At 43.8% G+C, this 12,288-nt stretch overlaps 1 protein-coding gene across 2 annotated transcripts in view; it reads left to right on the forward strand.

The window, feature by feature from the left end:
• The window catches only part of LOC124122883 (AP-2 complex subunit alpha-2-like), a 79,571-nt gene that overhangs the window by 45,550 nt on the left and 21,733 nt on the right, over positions 1–12,288 (forward strand). For both annotated transcript variants that reach the window (XR_007218759.1, XM_048386352.1), the window contains exons 11-17: positions 451–588; positions 4,430–4,537; positions 6,877–6,951; positions 7,519–7,616; positions 8,671–8,800; positions 9,867–9,968; positions 11,811–11,987. Coding sequence is in view for 1 of the 2 variants with exons in the window: in XM_048386352.1 (XP_048242309.1) it covers positions 451–588; positions 4,430–4,537; positions 6,877–6,951; positions 7,519–7,616; positions 8,671–8,800; positions 9,867–9,968; positions 11,811–11,987 (828 nt within the window). In the remaining variant the exon portion in view is untranslated. The remainder of the gene's footprint in view (positions 1–450; positions 589–4,429; positions 4,538–6,876; positions 6,952–7,518; positions 7,617–8,670; positions 8,801–9,866; positions 9,969–11,810; positions 11,988–12,288) is intronic.

The raw sequence follows: 12,288 nt of genomic DNA on the forward strand, positions 1-12,288 counted from the left end.
ACGTTTTGATGTACACTTGTTGATGTAGCAGCTGATACTGGGAATGCCTTACCTGTTGATCTCAAATCTGCCTCTTCTGACTGACATCACTGTCTACACATCACATTGCGTCAACCTCATCGTCACTTCCATTGTATTACTTCCTCTTGTCTTGTCACGCATGATCATACACTGAGAGGTGTTTACCGCCATACCATAGATGGAACATTATTCTTTTCTTCCTCTTTTTTTATACTACTATTATTATGATTATGATTATTATTATCATTTTTTATCATTTTTATCATTTTTATTATTATTAATTGTATCATCTTGATCTGGCCAACACAATGTTTTCTTGTGGTACAGATCTCCTTGGAATAATGGAATTAAGATATTTTGTCAGTGGTGGTTTGATGTTAACGTCCCCTTCTATGGTGTGCATGTAAAACTGCTCCGTGTTCTGTGCAGACCGAGCGGGACGTGAGTGTGCGGCAACGGGCGGTGGACCTGCTGTACGCCATGTGTGACCGCACCAACGCGGAGGAGATCGTGGGAGAGATGCTAGAGTACCTGGAGACGGCCGACTACTCAATCCGGGAGGAGATGGTTAGTACCGTGTCATGGATGCGATATAGCCAGGTGCTGGAGCAGCTGTCAGTCAGCAAGGCCCCAAGGCAGATATTAAGTAAGAATGTCGTGAGAGGCGACACTCCCGGGTGGTCAAGGGACTTTGTGTGTGTCATTATATCTAGATGGGTGGGATGTTTCAATTACTGTTTTATCTGGTAGGAAAAGATTATCACGTAGGTTTGTTTGTAGATGGTAAATACCCTGTATTAGGAATATGAACATTTTATTTTAGCAAGCCAAATACAAAGTGTTTCTTCCTAATACATCACATTTACCTTCTCCACATACAATCATGATAGCCTATTTATCACATGATGTCATTCTTCAATTCTGCACTCAAAAACCCTCTTCCCATGTCTCCCAAACATTAACTAAACATTGCAAGTTTTCCTAGAATGTGCACATTGATATATCTTACGTCAGAAGCTCAGTGACGTGTCAGTCGGACAGTAACAGTCAGTATAGTTCCAACTGAAACCTGCTAGACACTTGATTTTCAGTTTTGTAGTATTCAATTCATAATGATGGCAATAAGTCCAGTAGTTTCTCCAGATTCCCAATGGTTAATTCTGACTCGATCACCGAATGACAAGTGTGACGCCATGTTTGTTTGGAAACACTAAAGGTTGTCCCACCTGACCTTTGATATTTGCATCTCTATCTGCATATGTGGATAAGGTTTTTATCCGTTGGCTTTATCCTGCCGAGAAACCCACCCATTACATGATAAAGACTTGTTCACATGCATCCTTCAGTTGAAGTATTGATGACTGTGGCCTTGATTAACAAACAAGTGGTGACCATGACAACTGTAGTTGTGGTATCTATGGCATAATACTCAACTCAAATTTTAAGTGAAACTGAACTATCGGTTGGTCATAAGATTTAAACAAAGGTATACGTGACCGGAAAGTAGTGCCCATTGTGTTTTGTATACATGACCGGAAAGCAGTGTCCATTGTGTGTTGTGTACGTGACCCGAAAGCAGTGTCCATTGTGTGTTGTGTACGTGACCGGAAAGCAGTGTCCATTGTGTGTTGTATACGTGACCAGAAAGCAGTGCCCATTGTGTGTTGTATACGTGACCAGAAAGTAGTGCCCATTGTGTGTTGTATACGTGACCAGAAAGTAGTGTCCATTGTGTGTTGTATACGTGACCGGAAAGCAGTGCCCATTGTGTGTTGTATACGTGACCGGAAAGCAGTGCCCATTGTGTGTTGTGTACGTGACCAGAAAGCAGTGTCCATTGTGTGTTGTGTACGTGACCAGAAAGCAGTGTCCATTGTGTGTTGTATACGTGACCAGAAAGCAGTGCCAATTGTGTGTTGAATATGTGACCGGAAAGTAGTGCCCATTGTGTTTTGTATACGTGACCAGAAAGCAGTGTCCATTGTGTGTGGTATACGTGACCAGAAAGCAGTGCCCATTGTGTGTTGAATACGTGACCGGAAAGCAGTGCCCATTGTGTTTTGTATACGTGACCAGAAAGCAGTGTCCATTGTGTGTTGTATACGTGACCAGAAAGCAGTGCCCATTGTGTGTTATGTACGTGACCGGAAAGTAGTGCCCATTGTGTGTTGTGTACATGACCAGAAAGCAGTGTCCATTGTGTGTTGTATACGTGACCGGAAAGCAGTGCCCATTGTGTGTTGTATACGTGACCAGAAAGCAGTGCCCATTGTGTGTTGTGTACGTGACCGGAAAGCAGTGCCATTGTGTGTTGTATACGTGACCAGAAAGCAGTGTCCATTGTGTGTTGTATACGTGACCAGAAAGCAGTGCCCATTGTGTGTTGAATACGTGACCGGAAAGCAGTGACCAGAAAGCAGTGTCCATTGTGTGTTGTATACGTGACCAGAAAGCAGTGTCCATTGTGTTTTGTATACGTGACCAGAAAGCAGTGTCCATTGTGTGTTGTATACGTGACCAGAAAGCAGTGTCCATTGTGTGTTGTATACGTGACCAGAAAGCAGTGCCATTGTGTGTTGTATACGTGACCAGAAAGCAGTGCCATTGTGTGTTGTATACGTGACCAGAAAGCAGTGCCCATTGTGTGTTGTGTACGTGACCAGAAAGCAGTGCCATTGTGTGTTGTATACGTGACCAGAAAGCAGTGCCCATTGTGTGTTGTATACGTGACCAGAAAGCAGTGTCCATTGTGTGTTGTATACGTGACCAGAAAGCAGTGCCCATTGTGTGTTGTGTACGTGACCGGAAAGCAGTGCCATTGTTTGTTGTGTACGTGACCAGAAAGCAGTGCCATTGTTTGTTGTATACGTGACCAGAAAGCAGTGCCCATTGTGTTTTGTATACATGACCAGAAAGCAGTGCCCATTGTGTGTTGTGTACGTGACTAGAAAGCAGTGCCATTGTTTGTTGTATACGTGACCAGAAAGCAGTGCCATTGTGTGTTGTTTACGTGACCAGAAAGCAGTGCCCATTGTGTGTTGTATACGTGACCAGAAAGCAGTGTCCATTGTGTGTTGTATACGTGACCAGAAAGCAGTGCCCATTGTGTGTTGTATACGTGACCAGAAAGCAGTGCCCATTGTGTGTTGTATACGTGACCAGAAAGCAGTGCCATTGTTTGTTGTGTACATGACCAGAAAGCAGTGCCAATTGTGTGTTGTATACGTGACCAGAAAGCAGTGTCCATTGTGTGTTGTGTACATGACCAGAAAGCAGTGCCAATTGTGTGTTGTATACGTGACCAGAAAGCAGTGCCCATTGTGTGTTGTATACGTGACCAGAAAGCAGTGCCATTGTTTGTTGTATACGTGACCAGAAAGCAGTGCCCATTGTGTGTTGTATACGTGACCAGAAAGCAGTGCCATTGTGTGTTGTGTACGTGACCGGAAAGCAGTGCCATTGTGTGTTGTAAACGTGACCAAAAACAGTGCCCATTGTGTGTTGTGTACGTGACCAGAAAGCAGTGTCCATTGTGTGTTGTGTATGTGACCAGAAAGCAGTGCCATTGTGTGTTGTATACGTGACCGGAAAGCAGTGCCATTATGTGTTGTAAACGTGACCAGAAAGCAGTGCCCATTGTGTGTTGTGTACGTGACCAGAAAGCAGTGTCCATTGTGTGTTGTGTATGTGACCAGAAAGCAGTGCCATTGTTTGTTGTATACGTGACCAGAAAGCAGTGCCCATTGTGTGTTGTATACATGACCAGAAAGCAGTGCCCATTGTGAGTTGAATACGTGACCAGAAAGCAGTGCCCATTGTGAGTTGTGTACTGTCCAGAAAGCAGTGCCCATTGTGAGTTGTGTACGTGACCAGAAAGCAGTGCCATTGTGTGTTGTGTACGTGACCAGAAAGCAGTGCCCATTGTGTGCTGTGTACGTGACCAGAAAGCAGTGCCCATTGTGTGTTGTATACGTGACCAGAAAGCTGTGCCCATTGTGTGTTGAATACGTGACCAGAAAGCAGTGCCCATTGTGTGTTGTATACGTGACCAGAAAGCAGTGCCCATTGTGTGCTGTGTACGTGACCGGAAAGCAGTGTCCATTGTGTGTTGTATACGTGACCAGAAAGCAGTGCCCATTGTGTGTTGTGTACATGACCAGAAAGCAGTGCCCATTGTGTGTTGTATACGTGACCAGAAAGCAGTGTCCATTGTGTGTTGTATACGTGACCAGAAAGCAGTGCCCATTGTGTGTTGTATACGTGACCAGAAAGCTGTGCCCATTGTGTGTTGTATACGTGACCAGAAAGCAGTGTCCATTGTGTGTTGTATACGTGACCAGAAAGCAGTGCCCATTGTGAGTTGTATACGTGACCAGAAAGCAGTGCCCATTGTGAGTTGTCTTTCCAGGTTCTCAAGGTAGCAATCTTGGCTGAGAAATATGCAGTAGACTACACTTGGTACGTTGACGTCATCCTCAACCTCATCAGGATCGCTGGAGACTACGTCAGTGAGGAGGTCAGTGGTTCTTTATTGGAATGAGACTTACCAAGGGCGATCCCTTTTTTAGCTTCCTTGTTGAATTCAAACAGTTTTGTTGTATAAAGTCCATACCCAATACAAACTTTTTTAACTTCATTCAGTATGTACACCGTCAGTGTGGTGGTGTTAGCTACACATCAAAGTTGATGTGGGGTTCCGAGTGTTTATGAGAGCTGAGTATGTGAAGTAATCTGTCACGTCAAAAGGTCAAATTTCCCTTTGAAAAAAACAACAAATTTCTGTTGAGAGGTATGTAGTATTGACCACTCCCCCTGTGTAAGTACACAATTAGTATTGACCACTTCCCCTGTGTAAGTACACATGTAGTATTGACCACTCCCCTGTGTAAGTACACATGTAGTATTGACCACTCCCCTGTGTAAGTACACATGTAGTATTGACCACTCCCCCTGTGTAAGTACACATGTAGTATTGACCACTCCCCCTGTGTAAGTACACATGTAGTATTGACCACTCCCCTGTGTAAGTACACATGTAGTATTGACCACTCCCCCTGTGTAAGTACACAATTAGTATTGACCACTCCCCCTGTGTAAGTACACATGTAGTATTGACCACTCCTGCTGTGAAGGTACACATGTAGTATTGACCACTCCCCCTTTGTAGGTACACATGTAGTATTGACCACTCCTGCTGTGAAGGTACACATGTAGTATTGACCACTCCCGCTGTGTAAGTACACATGTAGTATTGACCACTCCCCCTGTGTAAGTACACATGTAGTATTGACCACTCCTGCTGTGAAGGTACACATGTAGTATTGACCACTCCCCCTGTGTAAGTACACATGTAGTATTGACCACTCCCCCTGTGTAGGTACACATGTAGTATTGACCACTCCCCCTGTGTAAGTACACATGTAGTATTGACCACTCCCCCTGTGTAAGTACACCTGTAGTATTGACCACTCCCGCTGTGTAAGTACACATGTAGTATTGACCACTCCCGCTGTGTAAGTACACATGTAGTATTGACCACTCCCCCTGTGTAAGTACACATGTAGTATTGACCACTCCCCCTGTGAAGGTACACATGTAGTATTGACCACTCCCCCTGTGTAAGTACACATGTAGTATTGACCACTCCCCCTGTGTAAGTACACATGTAGTATTGACCACTCCCCCTGTGTAAGTACACATGTAGTAATGACCACACCCCCTGTGGAGGTACACATGTAGTATTGACCACTGCTGCTGTGTAAGTACACATGTAGTATTGACCACTCCCCCTGTGTAAGTACACATGTAGTAATGACCACTCCCCCTGTGGAGGTACACATGTAGTATTGACCACTCCCCCTGTGTAAGTACACATGTAGTAATGACCACTCCCCCTGTGAAGGTACACATGTAGTATTGACCACACCCCCTGTGGAGGTACACATGTAGTATTGACCACTCCCGCTGTGTAAGTACACATGTAGTATTGACCACTCCCCCTGTGTAAGTACACATGTAGTATTGACCACTCCCCCTGTGTAAGTACACATGTAGTATTTACCACTCCCGCTGTGTAAGTACACATGTAGTATTGACCACTCCCGCTGTGTAAGTACACATGTAGTATTGACACTCCCGCTGTGTAAGTACACATGTAGTATTGACCACTCCCCCTGTGTAAGTACACATGTAATATTGACCACTCCCCCTGTGTAAGTACACATGTAGTATTGACCACTCCCCCTGTGTAAGTACACATGTAGTATTGACCACTCCCGCTGTGTAAGAACACATGTAGTATTGACCACTCCCCCTGTGTAAGTACACATGTAGTATTGACCACTCCCTCTGTGTAAGTACACATGTAGTATTGACCACTCCCCCTGTGTAAGTACACATGTAGTATTGACCACTCCTGCTGTGAAGGTACACATGTAGTATTGACCACTCCCCCTTTGTAGGTACACATGTAGTATTGACCACTCCCGCTGTGTAAGTACACATGTAGTATTGACCACTCCCCCAGTGTAAGTACACATGTAGTATTGACCACTCCCGCTGTGTAAGTACACATGTAGTATTGACCACTCCCGCTGTGTAAGTACACATGTAGTATTGACCACTCCCGCTGTGTAAGTACACATGTAGTATTGACCACTGCTGCTGTGTAAGTACACATGTAGTATTGACCACTCCCCCTGTGTAAGTACACATGTAGTATTGACCACTCCCCCTGGATAAGTACACATGTAGTATTGACCACTCCCCCTGTGTAAGTACACATGTAGTATTGACCACTCCCCCTGTGTAAGTACACATGTAGTATTGACCACTCCCCTGTGCTTCTCTCCTCAGGTGTGGTACAGGGTCATACAGATTGTCATCAACCGGGACGATGTGCAGGGCTACGCTGCAAAGACAGTATTTGAGGTGAGTCAAGGGAGACAACTCTTGTCACTCGGCAGGTATGACCCGACCTGGAAGTGCAATTGTAGAGAGTAAAGTGGCATATGTCACCACAGGTAAATTTCCAATGAAATTGATGTTTATTAATTACATAATGATAGCCATCCTCGATTATCCCGAGCATTCTGTATCCATACTATTTTATAAATGCACTGGACCCATTCAACACCACAGCTTTATTTGGACCCGTGAAGATCTGGGGTAGAATAGGACTTCAGCAACCCATGCTTGCCATAAAAGGTGACTATGCTTGTCGTAAGAGGCGACTAATGGGATCGGGTGGTCAGGCTCGCTGACTTGGTTGATGCATGTCATCGATTTCAATTGCATTGATCGATGCTGATGATGTCAATCACTGGATTGTCTGGTCCAGACTCGATTATTTACAGATCTCCGTCATATAGCTGGAATATTGCTGAGTGTGCCGTTAAACAACAAACAAACAAAAACAATGTACAATGGACTATACCTGTGACACCAAGGTCGTGAGAAAGACTTGTAACGCCATGTTGACGGTGCTTCTGTTGCCAGGCCCTGCAAGCACCTGCCTGCCACGAGAACATGGTGAAAGTCGGGGGATACATCCTGGGAGAGTTTGGTAACCTCATCGCTGGCGACCCAAGGTCAAGGTAACTAGCCTTCAGTTGCATGGCTCCGTCTATAACTTAAGCCACTAGTACAAGGCTTGAGTCGGAGGATATTACATTTTTCTTTGTACACTGCAAGGATTGCATCTCCATGCTTGCGATGCTGACTGAGATGAGGAATCTGGTCAGCCTCTGTGGCTGATTGTGTGTCACTGTACCAGATGGTGTTTGTTGTGCATGCTTGCAGTCACTGGATTGCCTGGCCCAAATATGATTGTTTAAATGCCACGGTATACATCTGGACTATTGCTGACTCTCGCTCACTTACTTTCTCTTAACTGAATCAGCTGATGGTAGGACTTTCATTCCAGTGAAGATGCCAACTTTGTGCCAAAATATAAGTTATTGGTAGTTAACTTCAACGACTTTGGTGTGAACTGGTGGTTAACATGGTTAAGTTAAAAAATATATTATTTTGCTCTCAAAGTATATATTGTTTTAAAGTTCTTACTTTCTTAAATTCCAGTTATGTTTGATACATCCAGTCCAGTGATGTTTGATACATCCAGTCCAGTGATGTTTGATACATCCAGTCCAGTGATGTTTGCTACATCCAGTCCAGTGATGTTTGCTACATCCAGTCCAGTGATGTTTGATACATCCAGTCCAGTGATGTTTGATACATCCAGTCCAGTGATGTTTGATACATCCAGTCCAGTGATGTTTGATACATCCAGTCCAGTGATGTTTGATACATCCAGTCCAGTGATGTTTGATACATCCAGTCCAGAGACGTTTGATACATCCAGTCCAGTGATGTTTAACAAGCTCTTCAGATTGCTATTTTCCAAGCTGATGTAAAAACCTGAAATGGGAAACCTGTATTCATCTTTGAGAGTCATGAACATTTGCCTAAGAGCAAAGTAGACACATGGCTTAGAGACATCCATCCATCCATCCATACCTCAGAGCCAAGAGCATATATATATATATGTACACATACATACATACACATAAATATTTGCCGGAGAGTTGAGTATATTTCCCTTAGACTTGGAGCCATTTTGTGCATGTGTTACCATGGTTACTGTTGCAGCCCGGTGGTGCAGTTCCAGTTGCTCCACTCCAAGTTCCACCTGTGCGGCCCGGCGACCCGCGGCCTGCTCCTGTCCACGTACATCAAGTTCATCAACCTCTTCCCAGAGATCAAACCCCAGATTCAAGATGTGAGCACACGTTCCTCAAGTGTAGCAGTGTACATGTGTTCCATTGTTAATGTGTATCAGTGTTGTCCCAGTCCAGTAGTCCCTGTGATACCCAGTGATACCACTGAAATACAGGTGTCTGTGTCAGTTGAGGTGAGACGAAATGGGGTTTAACGTCACGTCCAAGATCATTGCACTTCTATTGTGCATGCTCGCGTGCGTGAGTGCGTCCAGACTAATGCCAACTTTATTGTGCTAGCCCACTGAGATACCATGCCACAGGTTGACTTATACACGGTATACGGACTCTGTGCCGAACAGTCCTTGTTTTAGCCCCTTAAAGCCGAGCACCAGGCAGAGTAACAACAAGTACCATCTTTAACCTCTTTTGGTATGGCATGTCCGGGAATCAAACCCCTGGCCTTCAGCTCCCTGGGCGGACACTCTACATTTTACTATATGCAGAGTAAACATGTGTCTGTGTCAGGTGCTGAAGTGCTATGCGAACTATATACAAATTAAACATGTCTATATCAGGTGCTGAAGAGCTATACAAACTATATACAAAGTAAACGTCTCTATATCAGGTGCTGAAGAGCTATATGAACTATATACAAAGTAAACGTCTCTATATCAGGTGCTGAAGAGCTATAAGAACTATATACAAAGAAAACGTCTCTATATCAGGTGCTGAAGAGCTATACAAACTATATACAAAGTAAACGTCTCCATATCAGGTGCTGAAGAGCTATATGAACTTTATACAAAGTAAACGTCTCTATATCAGGTGCTGAAGAGCTATACAAACTATATACAAAGTAAACGTCTCTATATCAGGTGCTGAAGAGCTATACAAACTATAGACAAAGTAAACGTCTCTATATCAGGTGCTGAGGAGCTGTACAAACTATATACAAAGTAAACGTCTCTATATCAGGTGCTGAGGAGCTGTACAAACTATATACAAACTCAACGTCTCTATATCAGGTGCTGAAGAGCTATACGAACTATATACAAAGTAAACGTCTCTATATCAGGTGCTGAAGAGCTATACATACTATATACAAAGTAAACATCTCTATATCAGGTGCTGAAGAGCGACAACAACATGAGAAATCCGGACGTAGAGCTACAGCAGCGTGCAATAGAATATCTCCAGCTGAGTTCAGTTGCCTCTCAAGATGTCCTGGTAAGTTCACTGATACCCAGTTGATACAAATCAGGGAACCAGATTCCTGTGTAGCTAACCAGGCTCAGCCCACTGAAATCATCTTGTAATGAATCTTAGGCAATACTAGGCAACTGATTGTACTGCTGGGAATTATAAGAGAATACTAGGCAACTGATTGTACTGCTGGGAATTATACGAGAATACTAGGCAACTGTTAGTACTGCTGGGAATTATAAGAGAATACTAGGTAACTGTTAGTACTGCTGGGAATTATATGAGAATACAAGGTAACTGTTAGTACTGCTGGGAATTATACGAGAATACTAGGTAACTGATAGTACTGCGGGGAATTATATGAGAATACTAGGCAACTGATAGTACTGCTGGGAATTATACGAGAATACTAGGCAACTGTTAGTACTGCTGGGAATTATACGAGAATACAAGGCAACTGATTGTACTGCTGGGAATTATATGAGAATACTAGGCAACTGTTAGTACTGCGGGGAATTATATGAGAATACTAGGCAACTGTTAGTACTGCGGGGAATTATACAAGAATACTAGGCAACTGTAAGTAATGCGGGGAATTATAAGAGAATACTAGGCAACTGTTAGTACTGCGGGGAATTATACGAGAATACTAGGCAACTGATTGTACTGCTGGGATTTATACGAGAATACTAGGCAACTGATTGTGCTGCGGGGAATTATACGAGAATACTAGGCAACTGTTGGTACTGCGGGGAATTATACGAGAATACTAGGCAACTGATTGTACTGCTGGGATTTATACGACAATACTAGGCAACTGATTGTGCTGCGGGGAATTATACGAGAATACTAGGCAACTGTTAGTACTGCTGGGATTTATACGACAATACTAGGCAACTGATTGTACTCCGGGGAATTATAAGAGAATACTAGGCATCTAAAAGTTCTGCTAGGAATTATATGAGAATACTAGGCAACTGTTAGTACTGCTGGGAATTATACGAGAATACTAGGCAACTATTAGTACTGCTGGGAATTATACGAGAATACTAGGCAACTGTTAGTACTGCGGGGAATTATACGAGAATACTAGGCAACTGTTAGTACTGCTGGGAAATATAAGAGAATACTAAGCAACTGTTAGTACTGCTGGGAATCATACGAGAATACTAGGCAACTGTTAGTACTGCTGGGAATTATACGAGAATACTAGGCAACTGTTAGTACTGCGGGGAATTATATGAGAATACTAGGTAACTGTTAGTACTGCGGGGAATTATACGAGAATACTATTTTGATTTGAAATTTAAATATTCTTATTGCATCACAAAAATACTTGATTGGTTAAATATTGATGTTTTTGTGTGTAATTATTTGCAGCTATGGTTTAGCGTCCGGAATAATGTTCATGAAAACATCACTAATTGATGGGAAACAGAGCAAAGGCTGCCATGCACTACTTAAACCTACTGTCAGATTATGTCATGTCAGAAACACTAAAATAAACCGCATTAAACATGTTTAATGTTGCTTGTTGTGTGACAAGTAATAATAAAAAAAGGATATATATATAGCACATATTTCCACACCACTTAGGGGCATGCTCAAAGCGCTGTTATTACCCCGGTTCCTGGATCAGTGTACATTCAAGAATCATTCTCTGCTCCCTGGGGATTATACAACCCAAGCTGCCTGTAAGGTTCTAGAAGGTTAACAGACACATTGCCATCTCATCCTACCGGGTACCCATTCACTGCTGAATGAACAGAGGCACATGTTTCATACCTTGGATATGGTATGACATTTATCATACCTTGAAACATACCTTGAAACATTATCTTGAAACATCTCATGTTGTGTTGTCAGGCTACAGTATTAGAGGAGATGCCCCCATTCCCAGAGCGGGAATCCTCCATCCTGGCCAAGTTGAAGAAGAAGAAGCCGTCAAGTGTCCCGGAGCAGACTGAGGCCAAGGAGCAACACCGACTTCCTGCCGCCCAGATGAACATCAACGCTGCAGACTCCCAGCCTCCCCCCGTCAGTGTGAGTAACCACCCCTCATACCACCACCCTCCCCTGTCAGTGTGAGTACCCACCCCTCATACATCCACCCTCCCCTGTCAGTGTGAGTACCCACCCCTCATACATCCACCCTCCCCTGTCAGTGTGAGTACCCACCCCTCATACATCCACCCTCCCCTGTCAGTGTGAGTACCCATCTCTCATGCCACCACCCTCCCCTGTCAGTGTGAGTACCCACCCCTCATACATCCACCCTCCCCTGTCAGTGTGAGTACCCACCCCTCATACAACCACCCTCCCCTGTCAGTGTGAGTACCCACCC

Source organism: Haliotis rufescens, unplaced genomic scaffold, assembly GCF_023055435.1.
Source record: "Haliotis rufescens isolate VD_foot unplaced genomic scaffold, xgHalRufe1.0.p SCAF_6, whole genome shotgun sequence".
In the NCBI taxonomy this organism is placed as follows: Eukaryota; Metazoa; Mollusca; class Gastropoda; order Lepetellida; family Haliotidae; genus Haliotis; species Haliotis rufescens.